Source organism: Silurus aristotelis (genome assembly GCF_946808225.1).
Source record: "Silurus aristotelis genome assembly, chromosome: 27".
In the NCBI taxonomy this organism is placed as follows: domain Eukaryota; kingdom Metazoa; phylum Chordata; class Actinopteri; order Siluriformes; family Siluridae; genus Silurus; species Silurus aristotelis.
Genome location: NC_139600.1, coordinates 10451861 through 10477550, shown reverse-complemented (window position 1 = coordinate 10477550; position 25690 = coordinate 10451861). Strand labels below are relative to the sequence as shown.

General features: G+C 36.4%; 1 protein-coding gene across 1 annotated transcript; it reads right to left on the bottom strand.

Moving 5' to 3' along the window:
- Window positions 1–24057: 24057 nt before the first annotated feature.
- LOC310721209 (gamma-crystallin M2-like) lies at window positions 24058–24844 on the bottom strand. The gene is made up of 3 exons (XM_083532623.1): window positions 24804–24844; window positions 24476–24721; window positions 24058–24395 (listed from the first exon to the last, which is right to left on the bottom strand). The coding sequence occupies exons 1-3, from the start codon at window positions 24810–24812 to the stop codon at window positions 24120–24122; spliced, it is 531 nt and encodes a 176-aa protein (XP_083388749.1). The 5' UTR covers window positions 24813–24844; the 3' UTR covers window positions 24058–24119.
- Window positions 24845–25690: the final 846 nt, after the last annotated feature.

Genomic DNA, 25690 nt, shown 5'->3' with positions numbered 1-25690 from the left:
ATCAATGCACAGATCCTAAATAACATTGTTATTTATGGAATATCCACAATAATTATTCAATTAATTTCCTAATGTGTATTTTACATATAAAACGTAAAGTAACTGGGCATGGACCACCCTAGGTCACCAACTAGAGTTCTTATTGATTATGCTTAAATTTGAATTATATACAGTACAGACCAAAAGTTTGGACACACCTTCTCATTCAAAGAGTTTTCTTTATTTTCATGACTATGAAAATTGTAGATTCACACTGAAGGCATCAAAACTATGAATGAACACATGTGGAATTATATATGGAATTATATACATAACAAAAAAGTGTGAAACAAATGAAAATATGTCATATTTTAGGTTCTTCAAAGTAGCCACCTTTTGCTTAGATTACTGCTTTGCACACTCTTGGCATTCTCTTGAAGCCTACTTTAAAGAACCTACAATATGACATATTTTCAGTTCACTTTTTTGTTATGTATATAATTTCATATATAATTCCACATGTGTTAATTCAAAGTTTTGATGCCTTCAGTGTGAATCTACAATTTTCATAGTCATGAAAATAAAGAGAACTCTTTGAATGAGCAGGTGTGTCCAAACTTTTGGTCTGTACTGTATATATAATATATATAAACTTTTGGTCTGTACTGTATATATAATATATATAAACTTTTGGTCTGTACTGTATATATAATATATATAAACTTTTGGTCTGTACTGTATATATAATATATATACAGTACAGACCAAAAGTTTGGACACACTAAATCATATACATTTGTTTCTTCAAATATAGTTTTATATAAAAGTTTTTAAAAAGTTGTTACTTGTGTGACTGTAATGTTATTTTCACAAATATTGAAATTCCTTAACATTAAATGCCATCATCATCTCCAACCTGAAGCTTCAAGTGATTTAATGCTATAAATGTCCTTCTATAAATTGACAATGTTTTTCTATAATGGACATATTTATCTAGATACATTTGCTATGTTTTTTTTTTTTGTTTGTTTTTTAATTGACCTAACCTGTAATCTGTAAGTGATTTGTATGCTTTAAATGTCTTTCTATAAACAGTCTGATTATGAGATGTGTACACTAACTACAGTATAATGACCATTGCGAGCTAGACACTTGCTCTGTATTATTTAACTACTTACAGGACACTAAAACATAATGATCTTACACTAGTGTTACACTATTTTTAGATTGATTGTATTACAATGTTTACATGCTGTTTTTCGCACCTCTTGGCTGCTGCTACTGCTGTTTTTTTGCACTGCATTATGTTTGTTTATATATACTCCCAGTTATAGTTTTTATAGTTCTGGAGGAACGTTGTCTCGCTTTTACTGTGTACTGTGTACCACTGTGTATAGGAGAAATGACAATAAAAGCCTCTTGACTTGACTTGACTTGAGATGTCAATCTGATTCCTTAATCAATTTCTTGTTTTATTTTACACTTTACCTTTATGTTTTCTTTTATTCTTGACCTGCAATTTCAGCTTTTGTTACTTACTGTAATTAAATCAATAATAATGTGGTTTGAGGAAGGAGATATGTTCCCAAAATTGTGTTAATTGTGATTGATTTTGTGAATTTGAACACAAGTTTGAGCACAAAGTAGTAAAATCCGTCCACTAACATCTTCACATGGTTATTCACAGTAGTGGACAGTAACAAAGTAAATGTAATTTGTTACTGTACTTAAGTTGTTTTTTCATGTATCTGTACTTCACTCAAGTATTGGGGAAACACTACATTTCTGAGTCAGATATCTTTCTTTTTGCAAATCAGTCTTTCCTTTCAATTTATGAGTAGATAAAAATTTGTGGGCGCCCAGGCAGCCCACATATTATGTCACCTTCAATGAACCTGGTCATGACTTGGAATGTCCCACCCACCACCCAGAGGTGTACCCTCACTTATAGACTCAGAAAGGAGAGGCAGGTGTTGGGTGACATCACCTCAGCCTTCAGTGTTACCAGTAAGAGAAGAACGCTTAGTTGTAGGCTAATGCATTTTATGCTGTGTTGCCTGCTGTGCTTTTACACATATAGCAAAAATGTTTTTTCTAGCTTGCATAACATTATAATTTTGGTATGTAGTCAATAATAATGTGTATCAACAAAACAATTACAACCTGACTAGTCTAGTTGGATTTGAAGATTTTGAAGTTGGATTAATTGAGGTGATTATAAAGGTTTTCTGTGATTGTACTGAAAGGGTCCTAAACTGAATTCAGTAAGGGGAATCTCCAGTGCTAGCTTAAAAGTCTAATTTAAAAGATTTATAAGATGTTATATGTATCTTATGGATAGCCAACGAGTTGTATGCTTTTTGTTTCTGAGAGTTTGATAAATTGTGCACAATGATGTGTGTTTAATTGTGCAATAAATGCATTTAGGGGAATATTTCTACATTAAAGTGAGCTCCCAGAAATATATCCAAATTTGTGGACTGCTCTGAGAACATGTCTTACACATTCAGTGATGTTAGCTGAAGCAGAGAGGAGCTTTTTAAAGCTGAAACTAATCAATGGGGAAGATGTTGGGTCATATCATGGTTCACCCAGGAGTTAGAACAGCTGGTTGGTGGTATCTACTTAGCACAAACATACAGTTCAGCATCAGTTCAACAGCAAGAATAACATTTTGAGAGGAATAAATGATGGAAGAAACTCCTGGCTCTAACTTGCCACAACACCCGTGGCATTATTTGGGCTCATTATAATTTATTAGGTATGAATGTTTGACTCATAAATATATAATTTTATTAATAGATATCAACATTTAAATTTTTTTCACATAAACTGAGTTGATTTAGCAAACAGTCTTGTGACAAAAATCATAATTAGACATTATAGCCATAATAAGTCTATAGTACTTGGGTAGTTAAGTACATTGAAAGGCAAATACTTTTGTACTTTTGTTTTACTGGAGAAATCTTTTACCTACTGTATCTCTACATTTACTCAAGTACATGCTTTGTGCACCTTGTCCACCAATGTTTATTCAAGATCAGCGGTCTGGGTCTTCAGTGAGGACTTACCCGACGTAATCCACCTCTTACTACCACCAATATCACGACGCAATTATAGAAACCATCAATACAATACAAAAACGCAATTTATAATACCAACTCATGGCATTACAGAGAGAGAGGCATTTCGCATATAGAGGGTGAATACTATTTTACTAAAGCAAGCTCCAAACCTCTACACTACAACCGCAACTGTGCACCTACAACATAAAAAAACCATGAAAATTATAATAAAATACAACCTACTCACCAGAGATGCATACTCATAATGTGCACCGGTCCTCAGAGGCTGTAAGCCAGTGATACCGCTCGTATTCACTGGTATAGAAGTGGAGAACAAACCCTTTCCTGGGCTGAGACACGCTAGCTAGCTTCAGGGTTGGCCGACCTCCTTACGATGTCTAGCTTTTCTTGAAAATGTATTTTTAAGTATGCCTGAGACCAAATCAGTTTCTTTTCCTCCGTAGGCATGAATAAGTCTAACTCAAATGTATATATGTGTGCAGAGCTACACACGTGTTTTGCCAGTCGAACTTGGCTGTAACAGTTTCCCTCCAACCAATCAAATGACAGAAAAATGCTGCCGCTATTCTGGGCCAGCTAGCTGCCCTGTGGGGCGAATCTGAAATCTGATTGGTTAAAGAAACAGATTTATTTCTTATAGAAAGAAGACTAAGGTGAAAATACCAGCACTACAGACTTTGAAGGCCCTGGCAGATTAGATTGACATGGCAGCACATAGAGGCTAAAATCTCATTGGACAAAATAATTAACATCCACATAGACGTACTGGAAGCAGTGCAGCCAAGAGAAATGCTACAAAATGAAGAGAATAACCTGTTGGGAATAAATTAATACAATTTCATGGAACAAATATTAGAATTTAGGTTGTAAATGTAGGTCAGTGCTTCTGATAGTGTTTAGGCCAGCAGAGAAGACTTTGCTAGTCCTGACTGCCTGCCACTGAAAAGGGGTTTCAAGTGATACAAAATATGAAACAGGACAGTGGAAAATGGAAAAAAATAATGGAAAAAAATAATAATAATAATCATTTATTTTACTTAACATGTGACAGGTTTGTACATAATCTGTTTTTACTTTGAAATCTTTGAAAAAGAACAGTTCTTATTTGTGAAAATGAATAACCCAGTGCATATATAGTAGTTACTCAAACTCAGGTCAAATGTCAAGTTTATCCATGGTATGTTTCGGCACGTTGATACACATTTTAATGGAAAGGCTGATATTACAAGACTGCGTGTATGTATAATTCAAGCTTCTCCTGTCTCATGCGTCCCATAATGCCACTGATGAGTTTCTAATGTTACATTAAAGTGCCCATTTAAGCCAACTGTTGTATTTCTATGTTTTCGCAAGGGACATGATATATCAGGACAGTCTGAGAGAAATTGTGTGGTGGTACTTGACCAGGGGAAAAACTTAGGAATGATGCAGATGAGTACTGAAGTGACACATGGTAATAAAAGAGGGAAATGTGAGCTGTTTTGTCTATGCCTGGGGAAAAAATTATAGCGCTGGCTGCCTGCATGCCTTTTCGCTGCATCTGAAATTGCTTTTTACTCCATTGGACAGAAATAAAAGAGGCTATCATCACTGCACTGCCCCTGCCAGTGCATAAGCAAACGAAAAGCACATGAGCTTGCAGTATTCGGCTTTTCTATTTTGCCACTTAAAAAAGAATTAATCATCAACGGGATGATTAAAAGCACTTAACACATTTGTAATAGTTTCTCTTCATGCTCTGGACGTGTACCTGGGGGTCAAGTGGCCTAAATTAAGGAGCACTTTATTGCTTCACATGATCCACTCTCAATAGGTTCACACCTGAACAATGGATGTTCATGTTTGTGTATATTTCAGTCCTATTTTTTATATAAAGAACTATTGAGGAGTTTTGCGCCATTTCCCAACTAATAATTATTAATTATCTGTAAATGCACTGACATAGTTGTCCAAATGTTGCACTAAACAATATCTGCAAAGCCAGTTGACTGACATTGAGAAGCTCAGACCACAGTATGCATTTTTCTATATACATAGTGCTTTTAACAATAATACATTGTCACAGAGCAGCTTTTCGGAAATCTAATTGTAAATTTAGTTGCTTAATGAGCAAGCTGCATTTGACAGTGGAGCAAAACGACATAAAGAACAACCCTTTAGGGGTAAAAATGTCTCATACACTGTTGTTATTGTTTGTTATAGAGTAATGCACAGGATAGTCACACGGTATTACGTCAGTTTGATGTCAAAATGAAAGCCTTCATTAAAGCTGTCTTTATGACAGCTGACCTCAGTTGATGCTAACTGTCGTTACCTTGCTTTACCATACATCTTACAGTCACAAATTTATATGTTGGTTATAAGGTGATAAGTCTGACAATGTCATCTTAAGATCAGAGTTGGTATAAATAAGCTGATGACTAATTCAATAAGCAATTATATATGTGTAAATGGGATTAGTTGTTACCAAAAGGCTTATGTAGGGGTCATGATGTCCTATTAACACCGACTTTGAGTATAGGGTTCGAATTTTGCTCAGATGATATTGCTATGACCCTTAGAAGGTAATAGGCTAGAAAATAGTGGAGAACATAATGTAAAATGTAATGCATTGTACCTTTGTTCTTTCTCTAGAAGCAAGAGTGCTTACAGTGGTTTATTCGTTTTTACTCCCTCTCATTCTCTTTCATTCTCTCTCTCTCTCTCTCTCTCTCTCTCTCTCTCTCTCTCTCTCTCTCTCTCTCTCTCTCTCTCTCTCTCTCTCTCTCTGTGTCTCTCTCTCTCTGTGTCCCTCTGTGTGTGTGTGTGTGTGTGTGTGTGTGTGTGTGTGTGTGTGTGTGTGTGTGTGTGTGTATTTCTCTCTCTCTCTCTTTCTCTCTTTCTCTCTCTCTGCAGGGACTGGTGGTCAGCAGCAAAATGGTGCACACCAATAGAAATGCACAACTTCTTACTATGCTTATTTGCACTTTCAGTAAGCAGTTCTATGCTGTGCACAAAGACACACACACACACACACACACACACACACACACACACACACACACACACACACACACACACACACACACACACACACACACACACACACACACACACACACACACACACACACACACACACCCTTTCATATCTAAATTGAGGCAGACACACAGTTTACTCAACCTTCTTATAAAGTCCCCCATTTTTTTCCCCTCTTCCTATCTCTCCAATCCTCACTCCAGCCCACACAACCTCTGTATAAAGTTAGAATGCAGGAAGGCAGATGTGGGTCTAATGGTTGTTTTTTTGAAAATGAGTTTATAAGGCCATCTAAAGGTGATCGTTTGGTGTTCTTTTACAAGGCCATGGGATGAGCTGTCTGTGTTGGGTAGTATATGAGAAAGCAAGATAATTGTTAAAATTGAGAATGGAAATGTGGTTGACACAAAAAAATTGCCATTCTGGGGATCAATTGGTTTTGTTTTGTTTTCATTGTTCATTTCATCAGATTATTAACAATAAAACTATATATATATATATATATATATATATATATATATATATATATATATATATATATATATATATATATATATATATATATATATATATACAATTTTTACATATCACACAAAAGAGTAAATGCATTTTTTATTTTAAATAATACTCTTTTTGGTAAAGAAAATTATGAATTAATTTTTAATGGATTAATATCATCAGATTAATGACAATAAAACTATATATATATATATATATATATATATATATATATATATATATATATATATATATATATATAGTTATATTATATATATATATATATATATATATATATATATATATATATATATATATATATATATATATATATATATATATATATATATATATATATATACACCATTTTCACAAATCACACAAAAGAGTTAATAATGCTTTTTTTTTATATTAAATAATACTCTTTTTTTGGTAAAGAAAATTAACTTGAGGGTAACTTGCTGCTTATGGATAATTTTTAACTTGGAATGGACATTCGGGGTGACCTGGATGACAATGATTTTCCTTTTGAGTTTGTTTCCTCTTAAGTTTCTTTATTATACCATTAATGGAGTTTTTGCCTTGCCACAGTTGCCACAGTTGCCAATGGCACACTAATTAGGAATGAGCATATAAAGATTACAGTTTTTACAGCTGCTTTGGAGAATTTCTCCAATCATCCTTAATATTTGCAAACCAGTAAGTGCATTCTTTAAACAATTTGTACAAACAGCACAAAACATTGGATTTTTATGCAAATTTCTTCTTAAAATCCTTAGTTCATTTCTCAAAAGTATTTGTGTCAATGAACATGTCATTCCCAATAGAATGAAAAGTCCTTTTGTCATTGTTCAAAAACAAGATCAAAATGTTTAGTCATGTTGTCAGTATGATGAAGCACAGTTTCAGTACTTCTTGATATAAACTATGGTTTGGATCACAGTGACTGAAAACGCACAAACTTTCTTCTGTATGGCATCTATGAATTTTAGCAGCACAAATTCATTTATTTGATTGCATATTTGATTTATATTGATTGCAAGAGATCTGACAGGATTTACACTTTTACTGTACTATACAAGTGTTTATTTGTTTCTTAGTTGTTCTTTTATTTTCAGAATTTATAATTCTGTGTTTTGCTCTGTCTGTATACACTTTCCCATTGAAGGTTCACAAGTCACCTTTTTTGGAGAACTGGTTGATTATTGGTTGAACTGATGCTGTAAACTCTTCTTCATTAGTGACAATTCAAGTTACATTTACAAAAAAAGTTTAATAGAAATTTTAGATGACAGATGATGACAACTGGTTTAACCAAAAATTAACTGACGCTGAGATATTTTGGGGTTTGAGAGTATTCAGGTGAAACCAGTATAATATATTTTGTTCAGCATGACATAAATAACTGATAATGTAGGAAACAGCAGACGCTTGTACACAATAGATTAAATGAATGTACTAAAGAATTCGCAATTACGATCAAAAATATTTCTTATGATGGGCAAAAATGACAATAATGCAGAGGTTAAACAAGTAGTTTTGAGAATTTTATTTTTGGTCTAAGAAACGCTCCAAAGCAACTGAGAAAAACTGTAATTTAAAATGCAAAATTTATATCTACAATCTTTTTGATCCTGTAAATCTGCTGTGGGACAATGCCCATTATTAAAAGTGCTAGAATAGAATATTATACACAAGTTTAAATAACAACTTTAAGATTAAGATTTTTTTTTACCTTGTAATATAAGGTTGACATAAATCTTGTTGACATTTGGGTATTACAACACCTACAAGATTTAAGATTTTAGAGGTCATAGGTACAGGAAACAGTCTATTACACAGACAACAAAATTCTTACTATGTGAATCCTCCAGGCAGCCTATGACATAAATTAACGACATAAGGAAAATAAACAAACAAAAAAGACAAAAGACATGAGTTACCAATGTTTAAAGATATGAAACAGTAGTGTGCAGTGTGCAATGTAACATTGTAGAAATGCCCACTGTAAAGGAGTGTATGTGTGTGTATGTGCTTTTTCTGATGCTGACTTAAATTCTAAAGAAATTGCATAGTGATAGAGAGCACTGTTGTTTGTATGTGCGGTTTATTAGCTGGATTTCCAAAAACTCAACATAATCAGAAAAAAAAGTTTTGACCCATAAAGGCATGACATCAGAAGCCTCTAAAATCATTAGAGCATCCATAAACTATGTTAGACCGACCGACCGACCGACCGACCGACCGACAGACAGACAGACAGACAGACAGACAGACAGACAGACAGACAGACAGACAGACAGGCAGACAGACAGACAGACAGACAGACAGACAGACAGACAGACAGACAGACAGACAAAGTTTATTCATCGTAGTGTGAAATGTAATAATTTCAGTAGTATCCACATACATAGGCAATAATTCATGCTATAAATACTACAAAAACTAAATAAAAAAATTTAAATGAAATGACTCCCCCTGAGCAGAATTAAAGAGCTGCATGGCATGGGGGAGGAACGACCTCCTCAGTCTGTCAGTGGAGCAGGAGAGTGACAGCAACCTGTCACTGAAGCTGCTCCTCTGCCTGGAGATGATGCTATGCAGTGGATTGTCCATGATTGACAGAAGCCTGCTCAGCACCCGTCTTTCTGGCACTGATGTCAGGCTGTCCAGCTCTGAGCCCACAACCGAGCCCGCCTTCCTCAACAGCTTGTCCAGACATGAGGTGTCCTTCTTCTTGATGCTGCCCCCTGAGCACAGCGCCGCATAGAAGAGGACACTTGCCACAACAGTCTGATAAAACATCTGCAGCAGATTTTTGCAGATGCTGAAGTGTGCCAGCATTCTGAGGAATTACAGCCAGCTTTGTCCTTTCCTGCACAGAGCGTCAGTGTTAGCAGTCCAGTTCATTCTATCATCCAGCTGCACTCCCAGGTATTTGTAAGTCTTTACAAACTCCACACATCGTTGATAGTCACAGGCTCCGGTTAAGGCCTGGGTTAGTGTAAAGTAATAACAAGACAATGAAGTGTAACAACACTGAAAATCTATGCAAACAAGAGTTGGCAAGACTTTGAAAAGACATTTCCTGTGTTTATGTACTGTATGTTTGTAATAGGAAGTGAAATTGGATGTGAATACAAACTGCACTTTTTTTGGGAGCTGTTGACGTGTGGTCTTTCGTCAGGTAGGGGTATCATTAGGAGGTAATGAACACATAATAGTGACGGTTTTCTATGTCTATTTTCAAAACCGGACTCACTCTAATGTAGGATTAGACAAAATATACCCAGCCAGACAATTTTTTATCTCATGGATTATTAAATTATTAGTATTCACAATTTTATATTTAATATATATATATATATACACACAAGAGACAATTTTCTTTGTACTCCTCACTAGGGTGTCACCACACATCCTAACACCATCTGAGCCAAACAAGTCTATCTAAGGCTTATCAGACCACAGAACATAGTTCCAGTAATTCATGCTCTTGGACAGGTTGTCTTCAGCAAAATGTTTGTGGGTTTTCTTGTAAGCCAGCTTCAGAAAAGGGTTCCTTCTGGGACGACGTCCATGCAAACCGACTTGTTACAGTGTGCGGCATAAGGTCTGAGCACTGACAAGCAGACCTTCTGCTTCTGCAACCTCTAAAGCAATGCTAGCAGAACTCATGCGTCTTTTATTTGAAGCAGCTTCTGCACCTGACACACAGCAAAAGGATTCAACTTCTTTGATTGACGCTTGTGAGGCCTGTTCTGAGTGGAACACATCTTGGAAAACCTCTGTATGACCCTGGCTACTGTACTGTAACTCAGATTCAGGGTGTTACTGATCTTCTTTTAGCCTAGGACATCTTTGTGGAGAACAACAATTCTAACTCTCAAATCCTTAAAGAGTCTTTCCCATGAGGTGCCATGTTGAACATCCAGTGATCAGTATGAGATAATTGTACTCAAAGCACTTTTTTATAGTATTGTCCTTTGAGAAGTTTATAGTAAAATGGTTGCTTAAATGTCAGGGGAGTACTTACTTTTGTTAGATGCTGTATGTTATGTGATACATAGGAAGTGTGACCTAGATTCAGGTCTTTAAGACAACTGACAACCACTGGAATAAGCGTTCACAAATTGATCTATTGTCATAAATGGCGTATGAACATATTTAATATGTTGCATAAATAATTTCGTTTTAATGTTCCTTTAAGCACACATGTAACACCGAGGGCCAGCACATTTGAAGGGTTTTCAGCATGCACCATACAGTTTTAAAGATAAGTCAAGTAATTTCCTGAAAGCAAACTAATTGTCTCCCACTGTATGATCTACAGCATGTAATAAAGGAGGCACGTTTTTTAAACAAAGCCCCCAGGCAGTTACCGTTTTTTAATTTCTAACCAAAATTTAGCCATTACATTAACAAAGGAAGGCGGATGAACTGCTCTTCATTAAAATCATACCCGCAGGCCGTGGGGAAATTTGGATGCAATGCTATCCTGTAAAAGATTTGATCAGTCTCCACAGGTGATACGCCCTTGCCTGGCTGAGTCAAGGCCTTAAGTTTAATCTAAAACATACAGAGCTTCCCTCTTGAACAATGAACACAAAACTCCACAAGCCCACTCGAAGATCTAGTGCAATACCTAGATGTGGGATGGGATGTTCAAAAAGCACATACCATAAGATTCCTAATGGTCAGGTGTCCACAAACCTTTGTCTTTATAGTGTACTTCTTTTTGATTATTCTAAATGAGCTATTCTAGTCTGATAATACACTCAACACTTATATACCGTATTTTTCGGACTATAAGTTGCTACTTTTTTCCCACGTTTTGAACGGCTTAAACAACGAAGCGGCTAATTTATGAATTTTTCCTGGGTTTTTCCCAGTTTCACAAACTTCAAGCCAAAAAACTGACTGACATAACATTAGACAGATGAAATTTCCGAGCTCAAACGAAAAAACGCACTTTAACTGTGTTTTAAACTGCACAGCATCGGGAGAAAAAACTTCCACCGGTGGCGATTTTTAAATGCACGACGATGCCAAAAGAAAAACTCCGGAGAGAAATAGTTGTGAAAGGAAGAAGGGAGACAGCGAACAATAACATTTTTGGTAGGCTACTGTTTAGATACAAGCCGTTGTAACGCGTTGAGTCAGGGTGAAGGGAGAGCTCGCTAAATCCATTTGCAACAGAAATCATATAAGCACAGACAGGTTTCCAAAACTCGTGCTTTTTCATTTTTCTTGGCAACAGCGTTACGGGTTAGTCAAATAAACTTAGAAATGAGCATCAGAAAATAATAAGGACATATTCCTCGGTCTTGCACACATGCAGTAATACCGGAAAAATGTGGCGGCAGGCTATTCCCAAAATGCCGCTCTGCTCTTAAAGGAGCCACAACATATTTCACCCGTTACACCGTGTAACAGACACTGTCTTTTGATAAAGCCTGTGTAAAGTTCATTAGTTTCAGTGTAAACAGTGTAGTGACTTATAGACAGGTGTGGCTAATTTATGTTTAAAATAAAAATATTTGTCAAATTCAGTGGGTGCGCTTAATAGTCCGGAAATTACGGTACACTCGACATTCTACCAGGCAACAATCAAAGTCACAGATATCACACTTATACTTCATTCTGTTGTTCGATGAAAATGATCTCTGAAGCTCTTAACATGTATCTGTGTGATATTTCTGCAGTGTGCAACTGTCACGTGATTATCCCATTAGATAACTGCATGAATTCAAAGGTATAGCGCTGTTCCTAATAAACGTAATGATGATTGTACTACAATATTAGTAGTTATTTCTATTAAAATATCGCTTCAGGCTAGAAAGATTTCATTCACAGTTTAGAATTTTTTTCTCATCAACATGGTAATATCTTTGGTTTCTAGTGACAGTTTCTGAAAGATACCTCGGCTTCTCATGCACAATGCTTTTGTCCCAGTGTAAGTGAGTCAGGATGGAAACTTCTATTAAATGGATCTTGTCTAGGTTTCATCTGTGGAAGACAGCTACTGAATAAGATACAAGCAGCGTAATAGATGAACTTGTGTTCATCGTATTTCTCGAAACATATCAGGTAAAGGCCTGACAGTACAGCATGTTTAAATCTAATAGTGTAATGTCAGCTGAACTTGAACTGCTAAGTGCAGTGTATAGTGATGGAGTCATTTTACTTGGTATGCAATGTGTGTGAAAAAAAGAGCTCTCCATCTGTTTTATTTATCTCAGTTTGGTTCCCTAAAATGTGAGAGCTGAAACTGACTGGAAAAAATTACAATAAAAATTTAGCAACTATCCAGATGTTGTGAGCATGTAGCTGTAGCCACTGTAGTATCAGATTCTTCTGCTGTTGTAGTTGAAACACCTTAACATTTAGCATGTTTTGCACTCTGAGATGCTTTTCTGTTCACCAGGATTTTCACCATGAGTGGTATTTCGATGTTATTGTAGCCTTTTCGCAATTGGGAACTAGACTTTTATTTTACTCTGCTAAGTCATTTTCTTAAAACTCTGGAAACTGTTCTATGTAAAAATTCAATTGTGAATATAAATCAAATTAGCCCTTCTGGCATCAACAAACTTTACATAGTAATTTTTGTTTCCATTTCGATTTAATGTTAAGCTATTCAGTTTTATCTGCATGATTTTTTTTATTGCCCCCATTTCATTTTTACATGAAAATTTGTAAGAATAATATATACAAAAAAGCAAGATAATGTAAGATGTTTCTAATATAGTGTCCAGTTGACATATTGACTATTTGGTAACATTATCATAAAGAAATATTGTTTATTCATAAATACTTGTATGGCATGGCTGCATTGTTAGCTATCATTCATTCATTTTCTCCCGCTTATCTGTAATTCGGGTCGCAGGGGCAGCAGTCTAAGGAGGCCCCCCCATTCGACTGTTGCCTAATCCTCACAGCACCGTCCCTTACGGTCCCTCCTGCAGGTGGTGAGCCCACGGGAAGGCGGCCCCACGTCACTCCGACATCACGGACCTTGATATTTCCCTCGTAAGGGACCCCCGGAGCATAGAGGGTTAAGGGCCTTGCTCAAGGGCCCAAGAGTGGCAGCTTGGCGATACCGGGGCTTGAACCCCAGACCTTTCGATCGGCAACCCAGCGCCTTAACCGCCAGAGCTACCACTCCCCCCTGTTAGCTATCAGTGATAATCAAAAATTATTGATTATATACCAAAAGTAATATTAAGATTACAATAGATTGTGTGAAGTTGTTACATATAAACTTCATGGTTTTGCTCACTGATTTCCAAATTTTTATATTTATCCAGATATGTTTATCCAAACAGCACATGACATTTAAAACACAGAGCTGTTTAAAGGGGTTCTCAGAAATACATAATACAAATTAGATTCTAGTCATGATGAAGCCAATTAACTATGAGTAATACATTTTTGACCTTGGGATGATAATAATAATAATGCCTGCGTGCAAGATAATAAACACGTAGTTTATAATAAGCAGTGACGCTCACTGATATTTGATAAAGGACATGAGCAGATGTGAAGAACTCCATGACGCGAAGCAGGAAGGTGCTTATTCTGCCAAGTTTACTATTTTTAGAAATCAGGACATTTCACTATGATTACTTACCGAAGCTCAAAATAACTTAAAAGCACGCATATAGCAACTGTAAAATGTTGTAATCCAAATAATTCATTGCAAAGAATTATAATTTAGTACATATAGCATTATGAAAAATAGTCAAGATTATATCAGAGTAAATGTGTGGAGATGATTTCTGTACTGATTGGAAAAAAAAAATCTATTTAATTGTTTCGAAATTGAACGCTTTTTTTTTTGCTTGAAATGTGAGACCACCCTAGGGAAGCATGGTGGTGGTACCGTCATATTGTGGGAATGCATCTCAAAGCAACTGGGAATTATAATATTGGAAACTGGGTATTGAACATAATTTTCCCAGTTGTTTTAATAAAATGGTAAAAATGCATTGGCCCATTTTAGTTCCCAGATGTAATACTATAAAATAGGGGGAAGTTCAAAGGCGAGTAAAGACTTATGCAAGGGACTGTAAATGAATGTTGCGTTCCTATAAGAATTGGATTCACGTCCTGTCTCCAAGGCTTTTTGTATTTGAAGCAGTAATGTATTAAAGAAAGTGGGAAATAAAGAGAAAAGAGCATATGGAGATTGTCAGAGTTGCCTGACAATATCTATCTGAATTGGCTCCGAATTTACCTTTGTGAATGTTTATTATGTCAGATGTGCTGGAACCAGCATACTGACAAGCGTACAATTCACATTCACACGCATTCACACTGCACACACACATATACACACACAAACACTTATGTTTAATTCTGTTTTATCTTTTTCCACCACTATACTTTTGATATGCGCGCAGGAAATAAATAAATAAGTAAACAAACAGAGAAACCACTTTTAGAGTAAGTCTTCGTAATAATCCTCAAACAACAGACACTCGAACCACCGTGAAAGGAAAGGAGCAAAACAGGGACATATCCACATACCATCAGGAGGAGAAATGTAGACAGCACTGAGATGGAAAAGAAAAGGGCATGCATATGTAAGTGTTTTTTCCAGCACAACAAAAAGAACAGACCAGGGTCAGGAAAATATCAGAGCTCTGCAGAGTGTGTACTAATGCGTTTTATTGCTCTATACAGGAACAATCCGGGTGAATCACAAGACACAGATAACAAGACTTAAAGAAATCTGGCAACTTATATAACTGCTGTGTGGGCATTGTTTCCTCTAAGAGGATTGTTGGATTGTGAGCAGACTGTAAAAGGTCATTGAGGCTTTAGATCTTTTATATGTGGTGACCTGGGAAAACCTTTCACATGGTCAGAGATTGACATTTCAACTAGATACAAGTAGCATGTGATAATAAACAGGAGGAAAATGTGTAAATATAGGATGTTCTTTATTAAGGGAAATTGCTTTATGTTAAGGGTTATAGTCAGAAGTGCAGATTAAAACACTGACCTAAGAAAATCTATCATCATAAACACAACACAAGCAATAGAGAAAAGGAAGTAAAGAAAAAACTAGACAAACTACATACGCGCAACACACAACAGGTGAACACAACTTGATAGCAAAACAATAGCAGGACAAGAGAAAAGGCTAGAACCAGAACAAGCACTCATGCCACATGATGCAAAACAAGGAACCAAGACACATGATGCACACTCAAACTATAATGACATGAAAGCAGCAAATTTTAGCGGATCATTATATTTGATGTCTCTACTCTGTTTTCCAGATTATAGCTGTAGCAGAATTTAGTGGATCATTCATCAGGCTGATATGGTTGGTAAGCATGAGACCAGCAATGGCATCACAAGCCTTTTAGTATTATGTGAACTTTGCACATGCCTACTGCAATGCAAACGAGCACAGCATAAGTCAAATATATACCGTATTTTTCGGACTATAAGCCGCTACTTTTTTCCCACGCTTTGAACCCCGTGGCTTAAACAACGAAGCTGCTAATATATGGATTTTTCCTCGTTTTTTTTCCAGTTTCACAAACTTCAATCCAAACACTGAGCCCCATAACATTAGACCAATGAAATTGCCGAACGCTTTCAGGTAAACCAATGAAACTCTTTATATTAAATCAGATGCGCTCCCACTGAATCGGGCCGCACCACATCATAAATATGGATGCGGTTTCTCTGACGTTTGACCTGCCGCTCACTTGGATTGTCAACAGGAAATGAGAATCATTCGTCACGCTGAAAACAACCGGGCATGAAAAAACGCACTTCACCTGTGTTCTGAGCTGCACGGCATCGGGAGAAAAGCTTCACCGATGGTGATTTTTAAACGCACGACGATGCCAAAAGATAAACTCCCGAGAGAAATAGTTGTGAAAGGAAGGAGGAAGACAGTGAACAATGACTTTCTTGGTAGGCTACTGTTTAAATACAAGCCGTGTAACAGACACTGTCTTTCGTTAAAGCCGGTGTAAAGTTCATTAGTTTCAGTGTAGACACCTGCGGCTTATAGACAGGTGCGGCTTATTTATGTTCAAAATAAAAATCTTCGTCAAATTCAGTGGGTGCGGCTTATATTTGGGTGCGCTTAATAGTTCGGAAATTACGGTAGGTTTCTCTAAAAACTTTGTCTTCTATGGTGCAATTTTTGCTGCCTCTAAATTTTCTTTCCCCTAATCACCTTCAAATGGTCTTCCAAACTCAGCTTACAATACCAAAAATCACAACACCCACATCTACCTTCCTGCATTATAATTTTATATAAAGGTTGTGTGGGATGGAGAGAGGAGTAGAGAGATATGCGAGGGGAAATGATATGCAGTGGGACTTTATAAGAAGGTCGAGAAAACTGTGTGGTTGTTAGATATGGAAGGAAGTGTGTGTGCGTGTGTAGGTCCCCTTAATGAAGTCTTTTATAGTCATGTAAACCAACAGTATATATTCATTTAGCCTTATTAATTTCGCCAAACAGTTCTACTGTGTGATGCTGCTCAATTAATTCCTCACTCAATTCACTTCATAGTTACACTTAGAATTGAAGCAGCCGTGTAGACAGAAGTAATTATTCCATATTATGATGATACGCTCACTCGTTTATCATTAAACATGGACAGATGGTTACTCCTGAATGGATACTGGTTCATTTGATGAAGTTTTCCAGAAAAAATAGTTTAAAAATAGAGAAAATATATACACTTTTTTTTTTTTTTTTGCAATGTTGGCACAAAGACTCTGTACAGAATAGAAAAACATTAGCTGGGCTTTTTCCAGTTTTTAGTTATCCAGTTTTGGTAAGTAGGTTCCCACTGTAACCTCAGATATTCTGATGTTCTGATATATTCTTCCACACTTGTGGCCAATTCCCCTCAAGCATCGATGTGTTCTGCATTCTGGGATGCTTTTCTGATACCCTAGCGTTAAAAAGTTGTTATGCAAAATTTATTGACATATTAAATGTAGTGGTCAGCCTGGTCAGTGCAGCTTTTTTTTTCCAGTTCAGTAACAAGTAACAAGTAACAACACTGTTAGCATACTGTTGATCACATTTTTCATCTGATGTACTGTGTTTGGATGGTCAGTTGGCAAAGAGCCATCACTTGTCTTCAAAAGCAATACATGATTGAAATTAGTGTTGTGTAACAAAAGCAGAAGTGTAGTTAACGTGTTGACTGTATATAAAAACATGCAAGTAAAAAGGCCGCATGCCTAAACACAACTGTGCCTCGTGTTTGCAAAGTCTGTAAATTCATTTGTCATCATATTTTTTATTTTCTATAACCTTACTTGGCAAGCTATAACACATTCTCAGCATTGGGTGTGACTCAGTGTGACATTCCAGAAATACACTGCTGCAAACAGCACTCATGTACACTCCTGGGCAAAAAATAAATAAAAAATGGGCCAAGCCCCAAATGGCAATCATTAGGCATTTAATAGTCTTAAAAATAAATCATTGGTCAGTAAATTAGCACGAATTAAACAAATGCACTCCTGAGACCTCCCATGCCACCATTTACTTCTTTATTTTGGTGCAGTGAACTGTTTTAGGGAAAGCGAGTAAGAAAAAGCAAGGAAATTAACAGGTAATCTGTCATGCGAAGGTAAAATCATGACAGTGAGTGAAATGTTTGGTGTAAAATTAACACAAAAAGCATTATGCATCTGGGTGTACAATATTTTCCCCATTATTTGGCCCAACAAGTACCTGATAAAAAGTTTATAAATGGAACTAGGATTGATAGAGCAGAGAGAGATGTTTAATTCTTGCTAATTTCTGACCAATACTTTGTTTATGGCTTATAAAGGCCATGTGTGTCCTTAAAAGTACTGTCTTAAAGTTTAATTATTATGAGCTTAATTTTTCATCATTTCTTTAGTTATACAATTGCAAATGAAGAATGTTGTATTGTTGATGCAAATATTAAAAGATATTAACAGACATACATCTCTGTTAATAACTGCAACACTAGCCATTCATTCTTGTCTGCAAGCTTGTGTATGCAGAAGAGGGTTGATAACATATTCCTCCGAGTGTTCAGCTGCTATATGGGGGATAGGGTGGTGGGGCGAAGGTGTCAAGTCAAGTCAAGTCAAGTGTATTTCTATAGCGCTTTTCACAACAGACATTGTCTCAAAGCAGCTTTACAGAATTTAACAGTTAAGGTGAACATTGTGTATTTATCTCTGATGAGCAGCCATGGCAACTGTGGCAAGGAAAAACTCCCTTAGATGTTATGAGAAAGAAATCTTGAGAAGAACAAATCTCAAAAGGGGAACCCATCCTCATTTGGGTGACATCAAGAGTGTGATTATAGTCTTTAAACAATGCAGAACACTGGAGAGTAAGAACTAATATTAGCACTGGAATGTAAGATTATAAGTAATGTTCTTTCTACAGTCTTTAACAGTCATTGTGGTTATAAAACTAGGAGCTACTGAGCAACTCATAAAATAGCTCAAGATTTGCGATCATCACAGATCCAACACCAGCTTCTCCATGCCAGAGCCTTTAAACACTCCAGGAGGTCCAATGTCAAAACTCCACACATGAAGTGGGATCCAATTGGCACTGGTACGTCTCTAGATGGTTCAGGATGTTTGCAGGGTCGGCATCTACTTCTTTAAAAGGTGTCTGTTGTCCAGTTTGAATACAGAACAGAAACGCTGAACATAAAACTTTTGTTGATAACCCAGTACAGTAGCTGCCAGATATATTTCACCAGAAAGAAGTGGCTGTCCTTCTAAATGCCCTGGAGGACAATTACCCAGATCAATTTATGTAGACTGCATTTTATTAAAATGAGAAAGAAGGAGAGACAGAGGGACCTCTTCAGCGAAGCATGGTGCATTATCGTTCCCCATTTGCCGGATCACTAAGAGCCCTGGTGTCCTATTCGTGAGGGGTATTGTTTCATTTGTTATTGCCTCATTCGTCGCTCCGGCATATGCCTGCCTGACATTAAACGTACTTCTTTTCCCAGGAAGGCAAATTAAAGTAGGATCTTAAAGAGAGATGGGCAAAAATCGAACGCTTGGATGATGAAATGTGTGGCGAGGCCTTGAAGTTGCGCAAGGCCTTGAAGATGTGTTCATTTCAGTTACGCTCAGCATGACAGAGACACAGAAAATGACCATACGTGAAGGGGTTTCGAGAGTGCCCAAAGAAGGTGAGAATGGTAGAGCTGAAAAAAGGCAGAAGGGAGAAGAGAGAGATTGCTGTGATTATGTTCGAGTTGTTTGGCTTGATGGTGCAACACAAAGGCGCTATTCTTCACAGCAAAGAGAGTGCACAGATTAAAGAAGAAAGAAGAACAAAAAATGGGAGAACAAGGACTGCTGTTTTTCACTGAGTATCTCTTTCTTTTTCTTCCCCCTCCCTTGCCCTTGTTCTCTTGTTTGTGTCATTGCTATTTGTGCAAGGATCGCAATCAGGATGGCAAACAACAGTGTGCACGCAAACACCTTCTGCCAGGGTTTCACAATACCTGAGCTGCCAGAAGAGCAAGGAGATTGTGACACAAACAGCTAATCTCATCTCTGACTCTGTTATCCCTTTGTGACTTATCCTTCTGTCCCACTCCTGTTTTATGTGCCGTTTAAGGCAGGGGTGTTTGTGTATATACGCGCCCAGTGTTTGCTTAAGGCGCAGTGGTGATGTTCTGTGCTATCTGCTGAGCTTGTGCAGTGTAAACAACATAGCAGGGACGTGAGGAGAATGTGCGTGAATGGGGTATGGACAGGTGTGCTTTCTTTAGTGACATCAAACCTCGTGATATGTGTTCCTGTAGATGGAAATCATGAACATCACAATGTGATCTCAAAGGGATGTTTGTAAAAATATGATTTTGTTTAGGACAAATAATTTACTCCAATTTCTATTTGCATTCCCAAAAGTATTTGGGAAACCTGCCTTTTCCATTCATATGTGGTTCTTCCCCAAAATCTTAACACAAAGTTGGAGGCAAACAATCTCATAGAAAGTCTATGGATCCATTTACTTGAACTAGGAGACCTAAACCTGTTCCAACATGACAATTCCTCTATGCACGATGTCAGCTACATGAATATAGGGTTTGCATGGGTTGGAGTGGAAGATCCTTTAGAACAACTTTGGAATGAATTGGAATTATAACTGCTGCCCAGGCCCCCTCACTCTACATCAGAATAGAGGTTATTATAACAACAAATGGCAACTAAATGTTCAATGAGATGTCTTAAAACACACAGAAACCTAAGCTCAGCTGTCCACCAACTTTTGCAAGTTGATAGTGTAGGTCTTTCTTTTAAATACTTGTTGTGTAGGGTAGAAGGTAAAAATTGGAAGCGTAGTTTTTTTGGAAAGTACTCTCTTAGAAAAGGACTGTGCAATTCACAGGTTGTCCTTTGGGTCTATGTACCACACCCCCAATCCCTATTAAAAAAAAACAAAAAACACACTCACACTCAATGAATATTGATTAAGGAAAAAAAAATTCTTAATTTCATTTTCTTGATGCATAAATGCCTCCAACCCCCTTTCTCCTTAAGGATGAGCCTTTGTTTCTGATCCATTATGGCAATTCATTATGTCAAGCCAGTCACATGAAAATGCACGATGAGACAATGATCGGTGTGATAATAATAAATAACCCAATCCCAATGCTCACATAATTCAGCCTCATTCAGGGATGAACACAAACTACAGCTCGCTATAAACACTTCAATTCAATTAGATTTAAATCATTCAGCTGGTTTGGAAAGGGGAGGGGGTGTGAGGAGGGGGGCAGGGGGGGCATGAGATTATATCGTGTCTGTTCAACAATATGAAAAATTACTCATGAGTGAACGCTGATGAAGGGTATAAATTATAAATCAGGCAGGTGGAAAATATGTTTCTTTCCACGATGTTACTTGGGACCTCTTCTTTTGCTGAGTTTCCCTGAAGGACCAAAATAGGAACCCTTTTTGGATGATTTGGGACTGCTGAATATTATTTTTTTTATACCAATAAATAACTAAGAATGACCTAAGAACAACTGTGCAATCTCCCAGGAAAAGAATGTCTCTAGGGTGTTTAGTTTTGTGTATGTATTTTATATGAAACATTCTCATATGTTGCATGACAGTATCACTGCCACAGTACAGTACACTCTTTGGAATACTGAAACAGTGAGGAAAAATCTAAGGCTTTCCCTAAAGGAATGAACTGAAGAATCTTATGGGTGCTAGATAGAGTACAGAAGAGGTTTACTGTAAATTACACTCAAAAATTCATTTACAACCATGAAAATGTGTGTAAGAATAAAGAGCTGAATAGTTTAAATGACCTACACACTGTAAATGAGCTTTTTTCTTAGGTCCCTTTGGGAGAACCAATAATGGCTCTAATATACCTTAATTCAGTTCCTCGATACAGAAAGTTTTAATAAGAGTTCTTGTCATGACTCTTGCTTCCATCTTTTTAAATAGATTTAATTTGAGACATCTTCCAAAATTAAAACCCGTTCTAGGAACATCTGAATAGATAAGTTGTTAAGGTTGCTTGGTTTGTCCCACTTGGGAAAGAGGGACTAAGAGTTTTATGTACTACCCTTTAATAATGTTTCTGTGTCAAAGAAAAATTTATGTAGAGTCTATTTATAAAGGTAAGAACTCCAAACCATCTAAAGAACACTTCAGGAGCCTTTTCTAGAGGAGTTCACTTTTACATTAGGTATATATAACAGGAACTACTGTAGTAGTTTTCAACCTAGTGTGATGATTGAAAGGGTTTTGAACAATTAGGTTTTTTTATCAATCAACCACTTGGACTATATCTACTTTGCCAAACGAAGAAATGTGAATGCAATCAGAAAACTGGTTAAAAGCTGAATTTTTCAAGATGTATTTCTAGAGATCACTGATCTAAAACGACCTAATATGTGTATTTTGAAGACCACTGGGACTAGAGTGATACATGTAAAAAATGGCATAACCTTCAGTTATGGAATTAATATGCTGATATTTCAGCTTCGTACAGATTTAGTGCAATTCAATTTAGGGACTGATTTACGAAGCCATAAATCTTATAATATGAAAAACAAATAGTCTATATAAAAATTGCAGTTCTAGGCAATGTTTCATAAAAAAAAAAAATTATACAAAAAAACATTCTTTGATATGAAGGGCAACCCTAAGTACTGTTTTTCAGGGTTTATCAATGAAGGCTTTGGATATACAAAATACTTTCCAATGACTCATATTTCATCAAGCCAACCAGTATACATTTATAAAACTAAATTTGGTATTTAGTACTAATAGTAAATATACTAATATTGCCACAAATTTCCTTGAAGCTTGATACTAGGAAGAGAAAAAAAAGGTTTCTGGAAAGTTCTTCATGGCCAGGTCTAGGCAAATATATTTGTGGGATGGTACAGATAATAAGTGAACAATCAGTGGTAGTGGCCACAACAACTAATCCAGTTCTCCCAAAAACAAAATGAGAAAAATAAATGTAATTTGAAATGTAACTAAACAGTGATAATGAAAAATTTAAACGATAACGAAAACTTAAAACCGTAAATGAATTTTAACTTTAAACTCCACAAATATTGCTTTTATTGTACCAGATTAGTTCTCAATTAAAATTAAATCCTAAATCAACTTATTAAACCTATTTTCAAACTTTAATACAGTACAAAATCAGAACATTCTGTAATAAAATGTCATTTTTCCACTTTTATAGAATATTTTCTCTTTTTTAATTTGTTTTCCTTTTCAAAATTAATTATTAATCAAAGACATATCAGAACATTCTATAACTACCTTTTTTGCCACTTATATATATATATATATATATATATATATATATATATATATATATATATATATATATATATATATATATATATATATATATATTTTTTTTTTTTTTTACATTTTTTTCTCACTTGTTATTTTATAACCAACAGCAACCTGAAACTTTATTAGTATTGTTTATCAGATATATTTCCCATTTTCTCTGTCTAGCTGTTGTTCTGTCCATCCATCCATTTATCCATCCATCCATCCATTTATCCATCCATCCATTCATCCATCCATACATCCATCCATCCATTTAATTTTTTTTGTTTTGGATTTGTTATGGGCCAAAGTGACAAAGCCTCTAAATTCCTTTTTCTTTCATGTAACATGGCGCGATGATATGATGATATGAGGTTTGAATTCTTGACAATGTGGAGAAGGAACTCTCACACAATGCCGAAGACTGCAATTTCCAGGTCAGAAATTATTTTACAGTTTGAAGGTCAGTTAATGCAGGAAGCAATTTGTAAAGCATTAGTAAATAGATAACATAAAAAAAAACACTTCCTTATAATAAGTATGTCTTTAGGAACTAATGCAATAATATCATCCTTAATAAATGAGTATGTTTGTAGGGTTGTTACTGTAAAGCTCATGTAACTTTTGAGACAAAAAAAAAAAAAAGTTTAATTTTCCATGAACCATTTATTCAGAAAGTTTTGATCCCATTATTTTGCTGCATTCGTTTTAATACCATGAGTCCATGATACGCCTCATGCTCATGAACCTCATGCCACCGTAGTCCTTGAAGCTCCTGTACTCTCCAGGCCTGAAGTACCACATTCTGCCTCTGAAGTGTGGATACTCATACATGAGCCAGTGGCCATCCATCACATGGCAGGACATGCAGCCGTTGGACCAGTGGTAGCGATCCATGAAGGAATCACAGTCATCCATCACCTCCATCATCTGACCCATGAAGTTGTCCCTCTCATAGATCCTCATTCTGTATGATCCTCTGTACTGTTAGCAAAAATATCAAATATAGAGGTACATTTTCTGACAGACATGTTTTAAATGACATGGCAAATGCAATAACATACCATAGGGATCATGCGGCAGGACCTGATGTAGTTGTTGCCCCAGCCCCACATGCTCATGTAGTCAGCGTACTCGCCCCTCCTCATGAAATACTGGTTTCCCATGTAGTTGCTGCGGTCGTAGACCATCCAGCAGCCGCTTTCCACCCTGCAGGAATGGCAGCGGCTCATGTATGAGTACAAATCAGAACAATCACTGGAGCACTCATAGGAGCGCCCCGTGAAGTTTCTGTCCTCATAGAAGATAACCTGTGGGTAAAAGGGAATAAAATACATCAGCAAATCGTGATATATTTCTTACATGTATCTATCAACATTATCGTTACCTTACCTTGCCCATAGTGATGGATGGGTTGTTCAAACTGTTTACAACTGGTGAACTGACATCCTGCCTGTTTTAACCCATGCATTTATACCTGGACCAGGATGAAAGAAAGAGTGCCTCCTATTGTAAAAAAAACCCTGACCAAGCAATATGGCACAGCGGCCTATAGACGGCTGAAGAGCTTTTGGATGTGAGCATGTGTTCTCCAGAAGACTTCAGAATTTTCTCATTTATAGCTTTAATTAAAGTCTTTTCACCCAATGCTCCAATGCAAAAAAGTGTTTTTATGCATGTGTGTGTGTGTGTGTGTGTGTGTGTGTGTGTGTGTGCGTGTGTGTGTGCATGTGTGTGTGTGTGTGTGTGTGTGTGTGTGTGTGTGTGTGTGTGTGTGTGTGTGTGTGTGAAAGTTATTTCATTTTACTTTCTAACTTGCCTAGTCTATTTTTCTTCGAAGATCATCTTGGTAAGGAGCCAGTTTAACACTTAAAAAATGTGTAGTGGTAAAAAGAGTCTGTCTGAAGATGTCTAAAACGTTCCTCGTAAAGGCATATGTCTAGCACTTAACGGATTCTAAGAGCTTGAGGAAAAAGATTCTCCAGCCTGTGAAGACAAAAATCAAACTCTTCCAGCAGAACTATACGCACATTGTGTAGCAAAAAAACCGTTACTGTCCTTAAATAAAGTTAATGCAAACCTTACACTGAAGCATGGTGGTGGTGGCATCATAAGTTACTTCCCATAATCCTCTTAGATTTCTTTAAGAAAAAAAGGAAAACAAACCTTGTTAAATTATTGCATAAAATCAATCAGCTCAAGCTAATCAGCTCGAAAAGTTGCCCCGCCCCCACCCAATGAAACATACAGTTAACTGATAAGTTAGACCTCAACTACAG